This window comes from Syngnathus typhle, linkage group LG20 (genome assembly GCF_033458585.1).
Source record: "Syngnathus typhle isolate RoL2023-S1 ecotype Sweden linkage group LG20, RoL_Styp_1.0, whole genome shotgun sequence".
NCBI classification, from domain to species: domain Eukaryota; kingdom Metazoa; phylum Chordata; class Actinopteri; order Syngnathiformes; family Syngnathidae; genus Syngnathus; species Syngnathus typhle.
The window spans coordinates 7,645,772-7,667,821 of record NC_083757.1 but is presented as its reverse complement, the minus strand read 5'-3'; the positions used below and the strand labels follow the sequence as shown (position 1 = coordinate 7,667,821).

The following is a 22,050-nucleotide window of genomic DNA, read 5'->3' as shown; positions in this document are numbered from 1 at the left end:
GAGGAGTGGCTACAGCAGATTCCAGGAACAACATCAGACATCTCAGTCCAGAAGAGTGCAGTGCTAGGAACAGCCAAAATACTGCGCAGAACCCTCAAGCTCCCAGGCCTCTGGTAGAGGACCCGAGCTTGGAGTGGGAGACCACCCGCGGAGGGTGAGAGGGGAATTTTTTATGTCATAGTTGGAACACAGGCGCTGTATATATATATGTATATTATTTCGCTTTTCTTTTAAATATCTTAATCCATCTGATTGTAAACGCATTACAACAATGTCCATCGTACGCTATTTTAGCAAAAACAGAGATTATTAAACAGACACTCTTCAATTTCAGCACTGGTTGGATGTGAGAACTCACGTTGTTCTGCTGCTGGAGGCCATTTTATGTCAAGGTACTTGTGTTTTTTTCTTTAAAAATGTTCTGATTGTTGTTGTTTTTTGTGAGACTCAAGTAACTTGGAAAAAAAACAGACGAAAATGCGATTTTAATTTGTATTGAGGCCCTTTTGCAAGGAAACCTGCCTTTTTACCGTCGCTCACGCTTCCTATTGGCGGACACCATCGATATCCGTATTTGATTGGACGAAACGCCCGTGACCCATCCCCCGGTGAAGTGTAAACCCGGAAAACGCTGCAGTGCTACGCTGGCGTTTTGCAAGTAATGAAGAGCAAAGTGCAATCAAACGCTTTTTTGTTTTTGTTGATTCACATGTCCACCCGGCGTTCCAGCTGTTACCTCGTCTACGGAGCACTGTAATAAGTGAAAAGAACACTGACTGTGTGAGTATCTCTGCAAATTCAACGAATGGTAACTGCGGGGTGATGTTTAGACGTTAAAACGGCTCCAAACTGTTTTTCGCGCTATTTGCTCTGACTACCAATGTGTCTCCCACAAAAAGGCATCATTCTGCGCGCTCCACCAATTTCACATAAACACCCACTGCTATCTGCTGTTAATATGAACAAATAAGTGCCTTTGCTATTTTTTTAACCTACGTAGGGGAAAAGCAAGAATCTCTTTATTCGTATCAAAGTTGAGAAATTTGTGATAATTAATTGCCAAATAGTTGACAATAATGACCACAAAATGAACACCTGCTACTGTATACAGTTAATAGTAGGGGTGTAACGATTCATCGATACACATCGACTAATCGATATTAGGGGTGTAACGATTCATCGATACACATCGATTAATCGATATAATGCTCTACGATTTATTGGCATCGATGCTAAACGTAAACATCGATTTATATCGCCGTGTTTGACCTCGGACATTAGACGCAACTTTATTTTGAAATCCAGTTCATTGTTGCCCGCTTCCTCTTTCCGGGAGCAGTGCGCGCAGGGTTCTTGTGTTGTGAGCAGAGCAGGCACGTGAAAGGGGAGTCGACAACTAGTACGCGGCTGGGCTGGTGCTATGGCTAGTGTCCAAAAAGACGAGGAAATTTGCTCCCCTTTTATCGATGTATCGTTACACCCCTAGCTTCAAGTCATTCGTTTGGAAGCACTTTGGATTGCAAAGAAAAGATGGCTCAACGGACAAGACGTGCAGTTTGTAAATCCTGCCATGCGGTGATCAAATATTCAGGGACCACAAATCTCGCCGTACATTTAAAGAAAAAACACAACATCAAAGTTCAGTGTTAAAATAAGCACTTTGTATACTACAATACTCTTGTAATTCCCTAAATAAAGAGTTTGCAGTACCTTGTTGATTTTGCGTGTGAATTGTTATAAATCAGGATATTGTTCTATATTTTTTATTAAAAAAAAAAAAATCGATCGTAGAGCACTGTATCGCGATGTATCGTGAATGAATCGCAGCAGGCTTTAAGATATCGGCAAATATCGTATCGTAGTTCTTTGTATCGATATGATATCGTATCGTGACAAAACTCGCAATTTACACCCCTAGTTAATACCACCTCTTTTCAAATAGGTTCCTCCTTTTTTCACCTCAGGGAAAGAAATAGCAGAGCGGTGCCAGTAAGTCCCTGTAATTACCTTTCTAAAAAAATGGACACCTTTCTATGATACAAAAATGTTAATTTTACCAATTAATATGTAACTTGAATGATTCTCCCCCTGTCAAAATATTGTCTTGAAAAATCGACACTAAATATTACTCCGCCATCAGGTAACTCATTTTTTGTTTTACTGCAGACAAAAAGTGCTGCCAGTCTGTAATTCATGTCCCACTGGCACATTTCCCTCCTAAATAGACACCTCTTTATAGATAACCGTGGTTGAGTAAATAAACACCCCCTACCCTGACCAAGATTTGAAGAAAGATGGTCTTCCTCCAATGCTAACATTTGGCTAATTAGAGCCTCCCCGCAGTTTATTTTGAGCCTGGTAGAGCTGTTGAGCTAATCAAAGTGGAGCGAGCGGCTCGAACGGGACTGTTGCATCAATGAGATGGATCGCGCGTCTACCAAAAGGTGACGAAAATGAATGCAATCCCACCTCGCAAATGAACCATATGTTGTTTTTCTCACCAACCAACGACTTGGCAGTGACACATTTCTTTCCTGTAACGTTGTGAATCAAACAGAAGCAGCCAGACTAGCGAAATTCCCTTTCAACATTTTTGCTAACACCTCAAGGGAAATGCCACAGACAAGCTAATGAATAGCATCAATGTCAACAATGCATACTAGGGGTGTAAATCGCGGGTTTTGACACGATACGATATATCGATATAAAGAACTACGATACGATATTTGCCGATATCTTAAAGCCTGCTGCGATTCATTCACGATATATCGCGATATAGAGCTCTACAATCGATATATATATATTTTTTTTAATAAAAAATATAGAACAATATCCTGATTTATAACAATTCATACGCAAAATCAACAAGGTACTGCAAACTCTTTATTTAGGAAATTATAAGAGTATTGTAGTAGGGGTGTAACGATACATCGATACACATCGATTAATCGATATAATGCTCTACGATTTATTGGCATCGATGCTAAAGGTAAACATCGATTTATATCGCCGTGTTTGACCTCGGACATTAGACGCGACTTTATTTTGAAATCCAGTTCATTGTTGCTTGCTTCCTCTCTCCGGGAGCAGTGCGCCCGGCGTTGTTGTGTTGTGAGGAGAGCACGCACGTGAAAGGGGGAGGCGACAACTAGTACGCGGCTCCTGGGCTGGTGCTATGGCTAGTGTCCAAAGAGACGAGGAAATTTGCTCCCCTTTAGGCTTCAAGTCATTCGTTTGGAAGCACTATGGATTCCAAAGAAAAGATGGCTCAACGGACAAGACACGTGCAGTTTGTAAATCCTGCCACGCGGTGATCAAATATTCAGGGAGCACAAATCTCGCCGCACATTTAAAGAAAAAACACGACATCAAAGTTCAGTGTTAAAGTAAGCAATTTGTATACTACAATACTCTTGTAATTTCCTAAATAAAGAGTTTGCAGTACCTTGTTGATTTTGCGTATGAATTGTTATAAATCAGGATATTGTTCTATATTTTTTATTTAAAAAAAAAAAAAATCGATCGTAGAGCACTATATCGCGATATATCGTGAATGAATCGCAGCAGGCTTTAAGATATCGGCAAATATCGTATCGTAGTTCTTTATATCGATATTATATCGTATCGTGACGAAACCCGCGATTTACACCCCTATATTGTAGTATACAAAGTGCTTATTTTAACACTGAACTTTGATGTCGTGTTTTTTCTTTAAATGTGCATCGAGATTTGTGCTCCCTGAATATTTGATCACCGCATGGCAGGATTTACAAACTGCGCGTGTCTTGTCCGTTGAGCCATCTTTTCTTTGAAATCCAAAGTGCTTCCAAACGAATGACTTGAAGCTAGGGGTGTAAAGGGAAATGTACTTTCGGCAGTTTGCAAACACATTTGATTAAGGCTCCGTTAGACACATATAATCATATCAATATAACTTCTAGTAGTAGTGTGGTCGCTTAATAAGTGGAAAGGAATGTGCAGGCTACATGAATTTGTTTTCTTCAAAGTATTGTGAAACAGGTGGTCCAGAAAGGGAGGATATCTCAAGGCCGATGGGAACGCGAAAAACAACTCGTCTTTGTGGTCCAGACACCTGTGCTGGGCAGGGGAAAAACCCAAACGAGGAGGAGATGACCATCGACCATCGACCAATCACCACACAATAATTTGCATGCTTGAATATTCATATTGTGTTTCTTTAAAACTGGGCAACCCGGAAGAATGTGTTGTCTTTTCTGGTCACGAAGGCACACGAGTTTTTGTGTTAAGGACCCAAGACCCAGGCGCCTGTATTAGCTTGCTTTGTCAGGATTAAACAATTGGTAAATTCGGTCTGATTGATCTACTGGTCTTCTCTTTGACAGAACGAACTCGCAAAATTGTTAGGTGCGCCAGTGTGTGGATTAGAACATAGCAATTCTTGTGTTAAGTGTTGATCACAATTAGGAGTCAGATCAATAGCTAAAATCCGTATCCTAACAGGTGTAAATCGCGGGTTTTGTCACGATACGATATAATATCAATACAAAGAACTACGATACGATATTTGCCAATATCTTAAAGCCTGCTGCGATTCATTCACGATATATCGCGATATAGTGTTCTACGATCGATATTTAGATATATAGAACAATATCCTGACTTATAACAATTCATACGCAAAATCAACAAGGTACTGCAAACTCTTTATTTAGGAAATTACAAGAGTATTGCAGTATACAAAGTGCTTGTTTTAACACTGAACTTTGATGTCGTGTTTTTTCTTTAAATGTGCGGCAAGATTTGTGCTCCCTGAATATTTGATCACCACTTGGCAGGATTTACAAACTGCACGTGTCTTGTCGGTTGAGCCATCTTTTCTTTGGAATCCAAAGTGCTTCCAAACGAATGACTTGAAGCCTAAAGGGGAGCAAATTTTCTCGTCTTTTTGGAAACAAGCCATAGCACCAGCCCAGGAGCCGCGTACTAGTTGTCGACTCCCCTTTCACGTGCCTGCTCTGCTCACAACACAACGCCGGGCGCACTGCTCCCGGAAAGAGGAAGTAAGCAACAATGAACTGGATTTCAAAATAAAGTCGCGTCTAATGTGCGAGGTCAAACACGGCGATATAAATCGATGTTTACGTTTAGCATCAATGCCAATAAATCGTAGAGCATTATATCGATTAATCGATGTGTATCGATGTATCGTTACACCCCTACTTGAAGCCTAAAGGGAAGCAAATTTCTTCGTCTTTTTGGACACTAGCCATAGCACCAGCCCAGGAGCCGCGTACTAGTTGTCGACTCCCCTTTCACGTGCCTGCTCTGCTCACAACAGAACAACGCCGGGCGCACTGCTCCCGGAAAGAGGAAGCGGGCAACAATGAACTGGATTTCAAAATAAAGTTGCGTCTAATGTCCGAGGTCAAACACGGCGATATAAATCGATGTTTACGTTTAGCATCGATGCCAATAAATCGTAGAGCATTATATCGATTAATCGATGTGTATCGATGAATCGTTACACCCCTAATGCATACACATTATTCATCTGCAAAGAGCAACTATAACAATTTCCTTTGAATACAAAAACTCGACTATATTTCGTATTAAAAATATTACAGATAATTTCCTTTTTTTTGTACACTTTCATTCATTTGTGTATGTTTTTTTCTAGCTGAAGAAGAATGGGGAAGAAGGACGCCAGTGCCACCAACTTACCAGTGGATCAATACAGAAAACAAATTGGTGCGTCCCCCCCCTTTAGAAATCAACCATCATAGATACCAAAACAATCAATAAATGCGCAAAATTCTTGCAGGTAAGCAGGACTACAAAAAGACAAAGTCGGTTCTGAAGGCCACACGGCTCAAAGCGGAAGCCAAGAAGAACTCGTCCGGATTCAGGGTGAGATTGAATTTCTTTAATCAAGGTTGGAAAAAAAAGTTTGATTCAAGAAAGGAGCAAGTCCCTGTGCGCTGTAATCGAGTGCAAATATAGCACGATTGTTCCCATCCGCCGTGTGAAATATCGCTCGCCTTTCTTCATAAATGATTAAAGGATGAAATGCACGGCCATGATGAAATGGTCATCTTTTTTAAACATGTGCATCACATAGACACGGCGGGGCCTCATTAAGCACGTCTTTAATCCAATTAGATGCGTCGCTATCTTGAAATATTGATACGGCCCGTGAATTATTCATGTTTTGACAAGGAGCCCCTTGGATTAAAAATACCTCCAGGACAAACGGAGCCCATTAAAAAAGAGTCTTGGACTTCTTTGGCCTCAAGTGCCGTGACGGCAATTTCAGCCTTGATGAGATAGTCGTTTGGGGCTAGCGTTAAGGCTTTAGCATTAGAGACTTAGACTTAGACTTAGACAGACTTTATTGTCATTTTGTAAGCGCTCGGTGCACACAAAACGAAATTGCCGTTTGCGTTGTGGCTGAAGTCTTAGCTAAACGGGTCGGCTTTTGGCGGTTAGTGTTGAAGAGTTGGGGGTCATGATTTGACCTTGGTGTTCTCCTTCCACATCATCCGCGCCCGTCCTCCCGTTTTGCGGAGGCAGCTGGCCTCCCTCTGTGTAGCGCCAACCCGACATACCAGCATGAGGAATCGGCAGCTGCCAGGAGAGCCTGTTTGGCGGCTCCGCTGTTAGCGGGGGCCGTCTGGACCACTTGGCATATATGAGAGAGGGAGGGGAGGGAGAGAGTGGGAGGGAGGGTCGGTCGGTTGGTGACTTGTGCAAAACTTGCCGTGTGCTGCGTTGACACAAACGCAGGCATTGCTATTGTTAGCTGCAGCTTGACCGTAAAAGTGGAGATGGACTTGCACCAATCCTGACATGCTGGAAGCCGGAACTCCTTTATCTGAAGCACAATTTACCGTAATTTTCGGACTATAAATCGCGTTTTTTTTTTCATAGTTTGGGTGGGGGGGCGACTTATAATAAGGAGCGACTTATATGTGTCTTTTTTTTCAAAAATTTCCCCCCCCCCAAAAAAGTGAAACCGCAATGTAACAAGGGATTACTGTAATTTAAATTTCAAGTGACGTCAGCAGCGCGACGCGGCGTGGCGGTTGTTTACATAAAGGACAAAGATTGATCACAGGATGACGAAGATGACGAAGGACCCCACGTACTACCGGCATCATTAGCAGCTTTGTTTCTAAGTGACACGGCGGACGAAGAGTTTGAAGGATTTAAGGATTTGGAGTGACACACTATGACTATTAGGGCTTTTAGGCACGCCTGGTCCTATTCTTTAGAGCTCAAGTTCACCTCCGTGGATGGAAGTCTGGGGCCGGCGCTCGGTCGGGTGGCTGTCCGGCGACGGTGGATGGGGCTCGGTCATGGCTTTTACGCACGCCCGGTCCTATTCTATGGAGCTTGCTTCCATTTCCGTGGCTGGAAGTCCACGCCGCCACACGCCTGGAAGTTTGTTTTGTTAAATAAAGAGCCGTTTACCAAACCCACGTCTTTCCTTGAACTTTGTTAACGCTACAATATAGTTATATAGTAGATCTTTGGAATAACGACGAGGCTGACGTCAGGGCGCACGCGCGGCGTTGTTGACAAAGGACGAGGAATTTGATCGATTGATTTAATGATTTAGAGTGCACAGATGGTTTGATGCTAGGGGTGTAAATCACGGGTTTTGTCACGATATGATATCATATCGATACAAAGAACTACGATACAATATTTGCCGATATCTTAAAGCCTGCTGCGATTCATTCACGATATATCACGATATAATGCTCTACGATCGATTTTTTTTTTTTTTTTTTTTTTAAATAAAAAATATAGAACAATATCCTGATTTATAACAATTCATACGCAAAATCAACAAGGTACTGCAAACTCTTTATTTAGGAAATCACAAGAGTATTGTAGTATACAAAGTGCTTACTTTAACACTGAACTTTGATGTCGTGTTTTTTCTTTAAATGTGCGGCGAGATTTGTGGTCCCTGAATATTTGATCACCGCATGGCAGGATTTACAAACTGCACGTGTCTTGTCCATTGAGCCATCTTTTCTTTGGAATCCAAAGTGCTTCCAAACGAATGACTTGAAGCCTAAAGGGGAGCAAATTTCCTCGTCTTTTTGGACACTAGCCATAGCACCAGCCCAGGAGCCGCGTACTAGTTGTCGACTCCCCTTTCACGTGCTTGCTCTGCTCACAACACAACGCCGCGCACTGCTCCCGGAAAGAGGAAGCAAGCAACAATGAACTGGATTTCAAAATAAAGTCGCGTCTAATGTCCGAAGTCAAACACGGCGATATAAATCGATGTTTACGTTTAGCATCGATGCCAATAAATCGTAGAGCATTATATCGATTAATCGATGTGTATCGATGAATTGTTACACCCCTATTTGATACTAAGGGTGTAACGATTCATCGATACACATTGATTCCAAAGAAAAGATGGCTCAATGGACAAGACACGTGCAGTTTGTAAATCCTGCCATGCGGTGATCAAATATTCAGGGAGCACAAATCTCGCCGCACATTTAAAGAAAAAACACAACATTTGTTGTTCAGTGTTAAAATAAGCACTTTGTATGCTACAATACTCTTGTAATTTCCTAAATAAAGAGTTTGCAGTACCTTGTTGATTTTGCGTATGAATTGTTATAAATCAGGATATTGTTCTATATTTTTCATTTAATATATATATATATATATCAATCGTAGAGCACTATACTGTGATATATCGTGAATGAATCGCAGCAGGCTTTAAGATATCGGCAAATATCGTGTCGTAGTTCTTTGTATCGATATGATATCGTATCGTGACAAAACCCGCGATTTACACCCCTATTTAATACTATTGCTTACATAATAGTTAGTTGATATCTAATTTATATATCGTTATATGGGCCTGTGGAATATTTTGAAGTGCAAGCGCCATCAGCGGCGCGCACACATTGTTGACAAAGGACGATTGATGGATTTAATGAATTGGAGTGACACAGATGGTTTTGTTAACGTGTTATTGATGTAATAGTTTTTTGAATAACTGAATTTTACGTCAGGGCCGTTCTCAGCTCTTCGTTTGTGTTTATGTCATGTTAGCATACCTATCGTTTAGCCTGTTGTTGCTCGTTCATGACCGTTCTTGGTGTTGGATTTTGTCGAATAAATTGCCCCCCAAAATGCGATTTATACTCAGGAGCGACTTGTATATGTTTTTTTTTTACTTTTTGGGGCATTTTATGGCTGGTGCGATTTATACTCCGGAGCGATTTATAGTCCGAAAATTACGGTAATCCTCAAATGGTGAGCCACATTTAATGTCAGACAATTTTGAGACCGGCCCGATAAATTGACTGCCTAAACAGCAAGTAAAAAAAGTTTTTCTGCCTTGAAGATGGTTTTTTTTCCCCCCTTCTTTTTAAATGTGCCTGCGCTGTCGTTGTGGCCCAGTTTGCCTCGTGTTGTTGTTGAGCAAACCCCAATCAGCCTTTTGAAGTCCTCCAAGCTCTCCAGTGCTGATGAGCAAGTTTGTTTGGCGGTTAAAGAACAAGTGGAAAAAGTCGGAGTGGCCCTCCTCAAAGTGGAGCTGATGAAGAGCAAGAGCGAATGGTACTCGTCATCAAGTGGACCGCCACTCGTGCGGAAAGGGACAATTAAACAATACAGGGGCAAAAAGTGGGTCATGTCTCCTTTTGAGTCTGTGATTGCAGCCAGACTCTAAAATTGAGGTGAGCCCCCCCCCTCAGCTCCTTCGTCAAATACACCAAAGCGACATCGTATGTGTACGTGGCGCCCCGTTTCCAAATGTACAAACTGGGGGCGCATCAGTGGAACTTGCAATATGTCTTGTGTCTTCTCAGGACGCCTTCCTGGTGGTGGTGGCTATCTTGTTCTTTGTGGTCTGCGTCTACGCTTTTTTTTACCTCAATCTCAGTAACGAGATTAACATGGACATGGATGTGGATTGAAGGCAGTCCGTGGGAGACTTCCTTGTGTACAGATCACAGGAAGTGATGTCAGCAGTCTTCCAGACACTTCATTAGGTACACCCACATCACACAATCCTAGCAATATAGAGGCCTTCAATCATGAAAAAATGTCATCTAAACTTTGGTACAACACAAATGCATGTCTTGGCCATTGGTTTCCCGATATCAATGCATGTTTATCCAAAAACATTTTTGTACAAAGGGTCCAACAGAGGGCAGGGTGTATTCCAGTCAGCGTTTGACTAACTCAAAGCAATAACAAGCCTACCTGGCTGCGGGACAACATTTGCCATCATAGGCCTTCAAAATAAAAGCATGCAGTTTGACTTAGCAGTCATACTCACGACACAAAGCATTGCTTTTGTTTTGAACGACTGACTTTTGAAGGGATGTTACGCCAAGCAAGTGGGAGGTTTATCGTTGCCTTGAGTTGCTGCTGAAAGCTTGCATTGTGGAATCCGCATCGCCGTCTGTTGACACTTGTATTTTTTTAATTAATTTTTTTAAACAGCCAATTGATAAAGAAAGTCAGAAAATAACTTGTTGAAAAGCATGAGTAGCGACGCTTCCACCTTCTCGACGTATTTTCCCAAATATGTGGAACACATAAATTGGATGCCCACGATTTTCTATGGGAGATATTGCTTTGGTTTTCACACAGTTTGGTTTTAGTCTGACTGAATGGATTCATTGCGACAACCGAGGTTCCAATGTAAATAATAATTTTGTGAAAACCAAATGAGGGGGGGGGCGAGGCATGAGGGATAATTTCCGGCAGCACAATGGTTGGGAGCGGCTATCCCCGCAGGTCTTCTAAAGTAATATCGCGGAGTCACGTTCGCTCCGGGAAAAATGTAAATCTGCCGTCACGGCGCAGGAGACAATCACTTTTGCCGTCGAGTTCCGCCGCTCCTCCCCCCTTGGCCTCCCCAGCAAAGACGTGCCAGATTGGAATCCGTGCGCGGAATAGCGATGGCGCGTTTCTACCTGGATTAGCATGGCAAATGTGCCGCTTTCATTTGAATGCCAGGGCCGGGTGACGACAACGCCTCGCTCCGTCAATGCCTTCATTATCCCGCCATGAGTGCTCTCCCATGACCTCCTCGACTCCAGTAAAAGGCCGCGTGTCAAAGGAACCATTATGAGAAGCCGACAGGCTTCAGTCGCAACAACACAATAAGTCGATTTAATAGACCTTCCAGACATCTACCTACATCTTATCAGGAATTCTCCGGAATGCCATAAGAGTTGTGTGCTTCATGACTGATTCACACAGGCCGGACACTTGATTAAGTACATCTTCGTAAAATACAGCCCTCACCTAAACCTGCACGGTTGAAAATAAGCCAAGACGTTATTTTGAACCATCGTCTTATTGACTCATTTTAACCCACGTCCCACGGTTTCATGGCTCTTCTTCCCATTAAGTGTTTGGCTGCACTGAAATAAAAAAGAAATGTCGCAAAAGTACAAGGAACAAAGTCTTTGTGAGAAGAAATTGTTTCAGGATAAAGTTGTCATTAGATGTAATATGAGAAAAAAAAAGGCCTTATGGAACAAAAACAAATGATGAGAAAACATGAAAAAAGAAGATAGAGGAAGGCAAATTGAAGTGTGTATCCTTTAGTTATCAAATGATATAATACCTCTATGAAATAAATGTAATTTTAAAAAAAAACCTTTTCCAGAAATTTGATTTTTTTTTTTTTTCACTCATACATTTTCTGCTTCAGTGTTGTTGAAGGTTTTCTTTTGCTATAGCGGTGCAGTTAAAAGCAGGTGTAGTCATTATCTTCAGCTCTTAAAAAATAATGGATATTACAACCTATCGATGCGTCGATTTGCTTTTTATGGCCTCCCCATTCTCTTTGGCGCAGCTATAAAGGTGTAAGTCACGCTCTCCTATCAACGTCCCGGCTGGCACACGGGCGGCCGGCCTACCGGCCGTCGGAGGATGTCGACTGGGCCGCGTTGGCGCGAGGGCACGGTGGAAAGCATCCAAGCCAACCAAGCTAATGCAATGCTGGCAAACACCTCATTGTTTTGTGTGTGTCATTAGCTTGCATGTCTACTTGACTGAAATGCTTGGAAGAATCTAATAAAGAACGAATAGACGACAAACAATTGTGCATACAAGCCGATCAACAAGTCGTTATGAACACAATCAATAGTCCTTAATAAACATCACAAAGCAATCATAAAATATCCTGCATCGTTATTAGTGGCCGGACCAAATCAATGTTTTGTTTTAGTGCGTGTGGCTCGTGTGTGGCGCAGGTGCCCAACAGGTGTCCTCTCAGATACCCGTCGCTCTCCCTTTACTTGTGTGTATTTGCACACGTCTGCCATTGTGTTGGCGGGGGAAGCACCTGGGATTCGCCGCACCTGGGCCCGTTGCCCGGACACCACACACACACCCATGCGGACACACACGCACGGGAACGCAGCCAGTTCGTGTTGCAGGATAAAGGCAGGAAGCAGAGATGGGACCAAGTCACACATGTGCAAGTCTCAAGTCTTAACCTTCAAGTCTTAAGTAAGTCCCAAGTCATTTTTTTCTTGAGCAAGTCAAGTCCTTAAATAGCTCAAGTCCAAGTCAAGTCCTTAAATAGGTCAAGTCCAAGTCAAGGCCTTAAATAGGTCAAGTCCAAGTCAAGTCCTTAAATAGGTCAAGTCCAAGTCAAGTCACTTTATTATTGCAATTTTACCCGCAGAATCTGATCTTAGTAACGTGAAAAGACAAGATAGAAGTAACTTTCAGTAACCATTAGGGGTGTAACGATTCATCGATACACATCGATTAATCGATATAGTGCTCTACGATTTATTGGCATCGATGCTAAACGTAAACATCGATTTATATCGCCGTGTTTGACCTCTGACATTAGACGCGACTTTATTTTGAAATTCAGTTCATTGTTGCTTGCTTTCTCTTTCCGGGAGCAGTGCGCGGCGTTGTTGTGTTGTGAGCAGAGCAGGCACGTGAAAGGGGAGTCGACAATTAGTACGCGGTTCCTCGGCTGGTGCTATGGCTAGTGTCCAAAAAGACGAGGAAATTTGCTCCCCTTTAGGCTTCAAGTCATTCGTTTGGAAGCACTTTGGATTCCAAAGAAAAGATGGCTCAACGGACAAGACACGTGCAGTTTGTAAATCCTGCCATGCGGTGATCAAATATTCAGGGAGCACAAATCTCGCCGCACATTTAAAGAAAGAACACAACATCAAAGTTCAGTGTTAAAATAAGCACTTTGTATACTACAATACTCTTGTAATTTCCTAAATAAAGAGTTTGCAGTACCTTGTTGATTTTGCGTATGAATTGTTATAAATCAGGATATTGTTCTATATTATTTATTTAAAAAATATATATATATCGATCGTAGAGCACTATATCGTGAATGAATCGCAGCAGGCTTTAAGATATCGGCAAATATCGTATCGTAGTTCTTTGTATCGATATGATATCGTATCGTGCCAAAACCCGCGATTTACACCCCTAGTAACCATCATTGTCCAATGTGTCTAACCTGTTTAAAAAATATGACAATAATTTGGATTTGCACTGTAATTACTAGGGGTGTAAATCGCGGGTTTTGTCACGATACGATATAATATCGATATAAAGAACTTCGATACGATATTTGCCGATATCTTAAAGCCTGCTGCGATTCAATCACGATATATCGCGATATAGTGCTCTACGATCGATATTTTTTTTTTAATAAAAAATATAGAACAATATCCTGATTTATAACAATTCATACGCAAAATCAACAAGGTACTACAAACTCTTTATTTAGGAAATTACAAGAGTATTGTAGTATACAAATTGCTTACTTTAACACTTAACTTTGATGTTGTGTTTTTTCTTTAAATGTGCGGCGAGATTTGTGCTCCCTGAATATTTGATCACCGCATGGCAGGATTTACAAACTGCACGTGTCTTGTCCGTTGAGCCATCTTTTCTTTGGAATCCAAAGTGCTTCCAAACGAATGACTTGAATCCTAAAGGGGAGCAAATTTCCTCGTCTTTTTGGACACTAGCCATAGCACCAGCCCAGGAGCCGCGTACTAGTTGTCGACTCCCCTTTCACGTGCCTGCTCTGCTCACAACACAACAACGCCGCGCACTGCTTCCTGCTCCCGGAAGAGGAAGCAAGCAACAATGAACTGGATTTCAAAATAAAGTCGCGTCTAATGTCCGAGGTCAAACCCGGCGATATAAATCGATGTTTACCTTTAGCATCGATGCCAATAAATCGTAGAGCATAATATCGATTAATCGATGTGTATCGATGTATCGTTACACCCCTAGTAATTACTGATATTCAGTCAAATGCACCATGGAATCAAACAAAAAAGAGATTACCTCATACAATGATTGACAGCTCAATCTAAACAAATGAACGTCTGCCGACTGTCTGACACATTTGAGTTGCAAACATGAAAAAATAATCTAAAAAAAATCTGAAAGAAGAGGCACATTAAAGAGCATTAGAAACATTTTATGTTTCATCTGTAACATCTGGAGACCCCAGAGCTCTATAAACTTCAAACGGACAAAGTCGTCTGGCTGGCTGAAATGTTTCTGTTGCATATCTTGCACTGTGCTGTCCGTCTCTTGCTGTCATAATGGTAATTACGATAGCCGAAGGTACCGCTCCTGCTGACCAATAAACACGTTAGGTAGATAGAGAGGGCACGATTGATTGACAAGGTAGTGATCCAATCATGACAATGCCATTCTCAGCCTGCGCTCCTACCGTGTTATCGATATTACTTTTTTAAAAGTATTATTAATTTTATATTCAAACTGAAAACAAACTAAATAACACGGAAGTCATTCAAGTCATCGTGTCTCAAGTCAAGTCCTGAGTCTTTAACGTCCAAGTCGAGTCTCAAGTTTTTTCTATTTTTGTCAAGTCACAAGTCATCAAAACAGCGACTCGAGTCCAAGTCACAGTGACTCGAGTCCAAGTCACAGTGACTCGAGTCCCCATCTCTGGCAGGAAGTGGCAGCTGTCACCCGATCCGACAATGGCCCAGTGAAGCCATCGCTTGAGTCCGTCTCACCTGAGAGCTTCAGTCGAGGCTGTCCATCACTGTTGACTCAAGAATGGAGCCCAATTCCCATTTCTTGCCTGGATGGTGTCCTCTGCAGAGTTGTCCGAAGAGGCCAGAGTCTCTTTTGAAGTGTTTGCAAAGGGTCACTAAGGCCCCTCTTGAAGTGTGGCGAAGAAGGTGGTGGTGGGGGGGGGGGGTTCACACTGGCCCCTCTGTGCCCTGGGTAGCGACGGCTCTGTCGCCGGGTCAGCGGCAGTCAAGATGGCCGTCAGTCATCGTGTCACCGGGACAGAGCGACTTGTGTCAAGTTGGATACGCAAAACATTTTTGTGGATTGAAGAGAAACACTTGTGCAAAATTTGCTAATTAAATAAAAAACTAAGAATCTTATGAAGTTGAAGAGTCTTTGTTTTTGTGAGAAAGGTGTCATTTTCCCCCAATGAAGTCACATTAGAGATTTGGTGGGGGGGCGTCATTTTTTTCTGCAAAGGCTTTCTAAGAGACAAAAATTGCAGTCCTTTGAGAAAAGTCACAAGATTTCAAGACCAGTTTTGTATACAAAAATGTGATCTTATGAAATTAGAAATCAAAATAATTTCGTAAATGATATCTAATAGGGGTGTAACGATTCATCGATACACATCGATTAATCGATATAATGCTCTACGATTTATTGGTATCGATGCTAAACGTAAACATCGATTTATATCGCCGTGTTTGACCTCGGACATTAGACGCGACTTTATTTTGAAATCCAGTTCATTGTTGCTTGCTTCCTCTTTCCGGGAGCAGTGTGTTCTGTTGTGAGCAGAGCAGGCACGTGAAAGGGGAGCCGACAACTACGCGGCTCCTGGGATGGTGCTATGGCTAGTGTCCAAAAAGACGAGGAAATTTGCTCCCCTTTAGGCTTCGGGTCATTCTTTGGAAGCACTTTGGATTCCAAAGAAAAGATGACTCAACGGACAAGACACGTGCACTTTGTAAATCCTGCCATGTGGTGATCAAATATTCAGGGAGCACAAATCTCGCCGCACATTTAAAGAAAAAACACGACATCAAAGTTCAGTGTTAAAATAAGCACTTTGTATACTACAATACTCTTGTAATTTCCTAAATAAAGAGTTTGCAGTACCTTGTTGATTTTGCGTATGAATTGTTATAAATCAGGATATTGTTCTATATTTTTTATTTTAAAAAAATATATATCGATCGTAGAGCACTATATCGTGATATATCGTGAATGAATCGCAGCAGGCTTTAAGATATCGGCAAATATCGTATCGTAGTCCTTTGTATCGATATGATATCGTATCGTGACGAAACCCACGATTTACACCCCTACTTTGTATACTACAATACTCTTGTAATTTCCTAAATAAAGAGTTTGCAGTACCTTGTTGATTTTGCGTATGAATTGTTATAAATCAGGATACTGTTCTATATTTTTTATTTTAAAAAAAATATATATATCGATCGTAGAGCACTATATCGTGATATATCGTGAATGAATCGCAGCAGGCTTTAAGATATCGGCAAATATCGTATCGTAGTTCTTTGTATCGATATGATATCGTATCGTGACAAAACCCGCGATTTACACCCCTAATATCTGAGGTTTAAAAACTTGGGAAATTAACTGAATTTCATATTGTTCTCTATTTTTCTTCAACTTGGTCTTCTTCCATGAAACATTTTCCGTGCCCTGGCCACGAATCCCTTGAGAAAGATATGCGGGGCAGAATTTTGCTGTGTTTCGCAGCCGGGTCAGTAAAATGGGCGAATAAAGCCTTCAAAATGACTAATGACTGAATAAAAATCAACACCTCTGTAAAAGCCTTCAATAAAAAGCCGACGTTCTAATTTTGCAAATTTACGGCGCGGTCGTTACGTCGGACCGCATTAGCTAAGCGCACGTACATGCTTGACACCCTTTGGATTGGTAGAAAGATTGTGTGTCAGGGTTTTCTTTTTGTTTTGCTTTTTATGTCCGGCAGATGCGCACAGTTTAAAAGATTGCCTTAACGCGTTTTACGTTGGCCGCGTGATGGATGTCCTCGCCGGATGGGCTCTTTGACGTCGGCACCAGACGTCACCTGAGATTCCATCTCGGCTCGAGAGCAAACTTGGGCCGAGCTTAATGTCCCCGATTCGATGTGGGACGTTAACGACCTTGGTCAAGGACAGGCCTTCTTTTCAATGTCTTGACAAGCATATTTTTCCTGAACGCTAGATATCTAATGCTAATGTCTCGCGTTAACGTTCCGAGTTGTTTTTTTGTAGAATTTTTATCTCAAATCTGCACTGACTTTGCGAGCATGTTACGTTTTTCTTTAACTCTCGTGGTGCCGTCATTTGTCAAATTGTTCTGTTGAAATTTTAAATTGCCTGATTCCTGGGGCGTTGAAATTTCGAGGTTCATTATTGTGTTTGTATATCAAGCGCGGGTGCTTTGCAGCCGCTCAACCTTTCCGCAAATGAATTTATCAGCTGAGTCACGTCGGTGCTACATGTTATTGAAATTTATCTCCAGAAATGCAGCGGGTCTCATGGTCGCTATTGCGTTGTGTTTTTCTTTTGGCTACGGAGCCGCCTCGCACAAAGTGTCATTTGCGTGAAAGCCAGCGGCGCCTTTCAGCATACAATCAGCCCGACGGGCCGTCCGCCGCTCGGCAGGAGAATTGGCAAATTGCCGCTCAAAGTGCATCCGGAGTTCAAATTGCTCACTTTTGCCACATAATGCCAAGGCTAAGTCATTGTCAATAAACGCGAGTCGACCTTTTTTCTTATTCACACCCGCGTTTGCGCAGCACAATGGCCGCCACGAGTAAATTGGAGCGGCGCTCGGCAAAGGCGCAGCGGGAGTCATATTTGTTTTTTTAATGTTTTTTTTTTTTCTTCCTCTCTCATCACGCAACTCGACGCTTCTTGCCAGCAGCAACCGGTCGCTTATTGTATGTCACGTTTTCAGGGACTCATTTTACAATTTAAAAAAGTGACATTATGATCCAGATTAAGAAAATGTCAATACTATCAGATTAAAAGCGTTTTGCATCTGTTTTTGGAGTGAAAGATTCTAAGATTGTGGCTAAATTAAAATTGATGTCATTAAATGAATATTCTGGCCTTTTTACGTGTAAGTAAACAGAGCGCTTGTTGCATCACGGCGACATTGGGTAGCCAAAATGTCAGGGCGATGCAGGTGTTTCCCGTAAATGATGCAGCACATTCAGATAGAAGACGGCGGGCAGATGGCAACCCGCGGGCTCGCCATGCGAGGCCAAGCGTGTGATCCAAAGGTTGGAAAGCCCACAGCTTTGAAACCCTGCCAGCCCGCCAGCGGTGGCGCCGTACCCGGCCCACCTGCTTCTCACGCGCTAGGACATCTGTACAGCAGAGGTTGAGCGGAACCTGAATTGAAAAATTGAACTATCAATTTTCGTATTTTTACGTAATTACGCAATGATTTATGATAAATAAGTGAAAGGCAGTAAAATGGCCGACTATATCTAAATTAACGTGTTTCCCTCCAATTGAGTAGATTGCCCTGCAGTACTTTTCATCGGGAACGGTGAGGACTCCCCATCAGCGTCATGTGGGCCAACACTGACTCAGCGCTAGACGTGCCAAACTTGGCAAGCCAAAGCGGCTCGCAAATCTCCACGGCCCGAAAGGTTGCCAGGTCCCGCGCGCGCTTGCCAGGTCAGGCAGAAAGAACGAGCGAGAGAGAGAGATGCGGCGCAGACGAAAGCGGAGCGCTCGGCCGGGGGATTGGCAAGACAGCCTTTCTCCAAGCCGCCCCTTAATACCTCAGCAATATGGTTGGACCCGCGCTGGCGTTTGCTGCCGTTTGCTCGCTTCGCAGATGTCGCGGCATATTTGCGGTCCCGCCCGCACTAAAAAGACGCATTACAAGCACCTCGGGGAGCCGCCGACGCTAATGATTAGAGGTGCTTTCCGAGAGCTTTAAACATGCCGAGTTTTGGGGGAGAGTCCAGATTTACTTTTACGATGTCGCCGCTGAAATTGGCCATTAACTATTACTCGGCGGTAAATTGTCTTTGTTTACCTTTGGCTTCCAACGGCAACCATTAGAGCTTCATGTTTTGTTGCCGTTACGCGACAGGCAGCGTGACTCAAAGTTCTAGTTAAGTGCAAATCGCTCAAGGCGAGTGTTGTGGTCCGAAGGTGCCATTTTTATTTTTTTTTAGGGCTGTGGGCGGAGACCTTGATGACATGTGGGCTTCTTGTCACATGGTCGTCAAAACATCTTGCAGGACTTTCTAGAACAAAATAATTTCATCACGCAGAAATGTGAACTTCTTTAGCATTAGCTGAAGGAATGATTGGACTTGAGGCTACTACTTGATGCGAGGGCTGCGCAAAGTTGCGCAAGAGGAAAACCAGAAGCCGGTCGACACACGCGTCTGGGGTGGACGCCGGTTCCGAATGTCGGAAACCCGCTGCACGTGTTGGATTGGAAATGGAATCATCCTGCATGATTTTTCCAGCGCCTCTTTTGAAGCACTTGGGCTTGATGGGAAAAGCAGCCCTTGGCTTGGGGATGATTGATTTCGAAGGACGATATCAGATTGTGGAATTTTGTTCCTGCCATGTGTGATGACGATGTCGTCTTGTCGGAGGCGTGTTTCGCTCGACGTCCACATCTTAGATTACCGATACAATGTTGCTCGCGGCCAAAGCTGCTGACTATGTCAACAAAAGCGACTTAATTGCAGGCCATTTTGGTGCCATTTTTGGGCCGGTTCCAGTTGTTCTCAGCCAAGCGCTCCCTGGGAACGCATCCAAATGGAAGCAAGTCTACTAAACAGACTCACTTGTCAGCATTGTGAGAATTCTCCATGGAGCGCCCTGTGGAACGATTTGCCGTGAGAGTGTCCCGGTTGTTTCCCTGGCGGAGGCTTTGTTTGTTTTTGCTCGCGGGTTGCCGGTAGACGCGCCGCAGCTGTCACTTTTACAGCGAGAGCAAGACCCTGACTGTAAAATGCCCCTGACCCAAAAACAATGACAGTCTGTGACACAGCTGGTAAAGATCAAATGTTTGGCCCCGAGCACTCTTGACCTCCGGCCCCGCGACTGAAAGACTCCGTGCCCGCCGAGCTCTCATCGGCGGCGGCGGAAAAGAAAAAGCAGTGTGTGTCGCGTACTTGAAAAGGAGCCGAGGGCCTCAGGCGGCTTATCGGCCAGCGCCCGACAGAAAGCAGACGGCGTCTGCTGGTGAAAGGTGGCAAGAGAGGCAGATGACATGCATGCCGAGAAGCCGGGCGGCCACTGCAAAGTGCTCTCGATAACGACGACTGCAGATGTGACATCACAGTGGAAATGCACAACTGGACTCCATCGTTATGAACCCAAATGTTCCAAATAAAACTGAAATGAAACATTTGTACTGGTTCGCCATGTTTTCTCTAGTTCTAGCCCCCCTCCCAGAAATATGTCTGGACCCTCAAGGTGCATGCACCCAGGTAACACTTCCTGGTTTGCGGTCTCTCTCATACGTCACAATTCTCTCTTTTCTCGGAATCTTGATCTCTTGTAAAAAAAGAAAAGAAAAATATCGCACAATTGTGACATTACAGCTGTCCTCACAATATTCTTCCTAACAATTTGATGAGACCATTCTTGTGAGACTTCCGTTAACTTTTTATATTTTTGGAAGGCGGCATCCTAAAAGATGACGGCACCGGTGGCGGCAGCTGTTTGTCCAGACGGTGTTGGCACGCTGTTACTTTTTGCACGCCGCCATACGGGATGCAGCGCGACCGCCACAATAAGCAAGTGCTAAGTAACAGTCGTCGGGCGCCTGGCCAACTTCCACCAGGAGGGAAGGCGCACCCCCGTCGATTGAGACGTAATGGCTTCCGGCTTGCCAACCAACCTAAGCTGGGGTTTTTTCTGGCCGTTTCTTCTTTTTGAGGCCATTGTGTTGCGCTTTTGGCCACGTATTGAAACAGCGTTACCGTTGATTCTAAATGTTATTCATTATTCATATTCAAATTTTCCGACTGTAAGAAGACGTGTTCGCCCTTCTGAGTGCTAGAAGATGGCCGCCATCACCTCACTTGACTTTTTTCTTCCTTTTGCATCTGCTGGCGTCCACCTTCTTTTCTCTATTTGGTGTGGGAAGCAGAATGTTAATTTTGCATTGGTGAACATAAATTCATTCACACGTCAACCCGTCAGCTAATGAGCTCCTGCAGACGCTCCAGGTGGCAAACGGGGAGAAAAAAAAGCGAGAGTGGAGGATGAGGAGCGGGAAGGGCTGAAACAATCTCCTGACCTCTGTCACCCCGGTAAACTGTCACATCGATCACACACCGTGAATGAGAACGGTAGGTGGGGGGGGTGGGCGCACAGGTGGATGAGCACCTGCTTGCAGGCAACATTGAGCTTTTTGTTCAAAGGCGCCTCAATGGCACCGCAGTCCAAATTGATCAGTTCTGTACCACAAAATGCCACTGAGGTCCAAACCGCAAACTTAAAAGCAAGAAGAGGCAAAAGGAGAGAGATGGATTATTACAAGGTGGTGTGAGCATTTCAATCCTTACGAGTTTAATTCAAATTTTTTTCTTTTGTGCCAGTTTTCCAGCAAACCAACTGGGAGGCACGAAATCAACAGCTTGAAGCAAGCACGCTGAGCATCTTTTTTATGACAACTGTGTGAGTCTTCATTTGTCTCCTATTTCTTGACTGCGAAAAAAACGTGAAAATGGCTGCCAAGAAATATTTTAAAAATTTGATGAGGTCCATGAAATGTCTTGCTATGTTTAAAATTTGTTTTTTAAAACGTCTTATGTGCCAAGACCCCTAAAAAGCTCTCTCATTGCCTTCATTATTTTAAACCCTCCAAAATAAATGTATGATCGCCAAACACTTCAAACTCACTTTTACCTTCTAAAAAAAAATTCTACTTTGTTTTTTTATTACATTTTTGAAAATACACAAATACTACAGTACGTACAATGATTCAACGGTAAAACCAGTTTATTTCTACGTATTATTCTCTTTT

At 43.1% G+C, this 22,050-nt stretch overlaps 2 protein-coding genes across 6 annotated transcripts in view; both read left to right on the top strand.

Annotated features, from left to right (window-relative positions):
• The first annotated feature begins 603 nt into the window (after window positions 1–603).
• Window positions 604–21,888, top strand: triqk (triple QxxK/R motif containing). Of its 4 annotated transcripts, none has more exons than XR_009710589.1 (5): window positions 604–780; window positions 5,660–5,730; window positions 5,804–5,889; window positions 9,831–10,013; window positions 21,623–21,888. XR_009710589.1 is itself a non-coding variant. In XM_061266471.1 (4 exons), exons 2-4 carry the CDS (start codon window positions 5,670–5,672, stop codon window positions 9,936–9,938), a joined length of 255 nt encoding a protein of 84 aa, XP_061122455.1. In that variant the 5' UTR covers window positions 605–780; window positions 5,660–5,669; the 3' UTR covers window positions 9,939–11,637. The 4 variants fall into 4 exon arrangements, 1 of the variants encoding a protein (XP_061122455.1); XR_009710591.1 differs by lacking the exon at window positions 21,623–21,888 and adding an exon at window positions 11,837–12,781; XR_009710590.1 differs by lacking the exon at window positions 21,623–21,888 and adding an exon at window positions 10,990–11,637.
• Window positions 5,677–22,050, top strand: part of runx1t1 (RUNX1 partner transcriptional co-repressor 1) — a 49,354-nt gene continuing 32,980 nt past the window's right edge. The window contains exons 1-3 of one of the 2 annotated variants that reach the window (XM_061266465.1): window positions 5,677–5,730; window positions 5,804–5,889; window positions 21,623–21,701. In XM_061266465.1, the coding sequence (XP_061122449.1) occupies window positions 21,691–21,701 (11 nt within the window). In that variant the 5' untranslated portion in view covers window positions 5,677–5,730; window positions 5,804–5,889; window positions 21,623–21,690. Of the gene's footprint in view, window positions 5,731–5,803; window positions 5,890–9,956; window positions 10,014–21,622; window positions 21,702–22,050 lie in introns of those variants that run through there. The other variant, XM_061266463.1, reaches the window with a different exon arrangement.

Excerpts from the sequence above, each read along its gene's own strand:
- triqk (XM_061266471.1), top strand. The coding sequence starts at position 5,670 with ATGGGGAAGAAGGACGCCAGTGCCACCAACTTACCAGTGGATCAATAC. Across the intron at positions 5,731-5,803 it reads TCAATACAGAAAACAAATTG|GTAAGCAGGACTACAAAAAG; the intron begins GTGCGTCCCCCC and ends AAATTCTTGCAG. Across the intron at positions 5,890-9,830 it reads AGAACTCGTCCGGATTCAGG|GACGCCTTCCTGGTGGTGGT; the intron begins GTGAGATTGAAT and ends GTGTCTTCTCAG.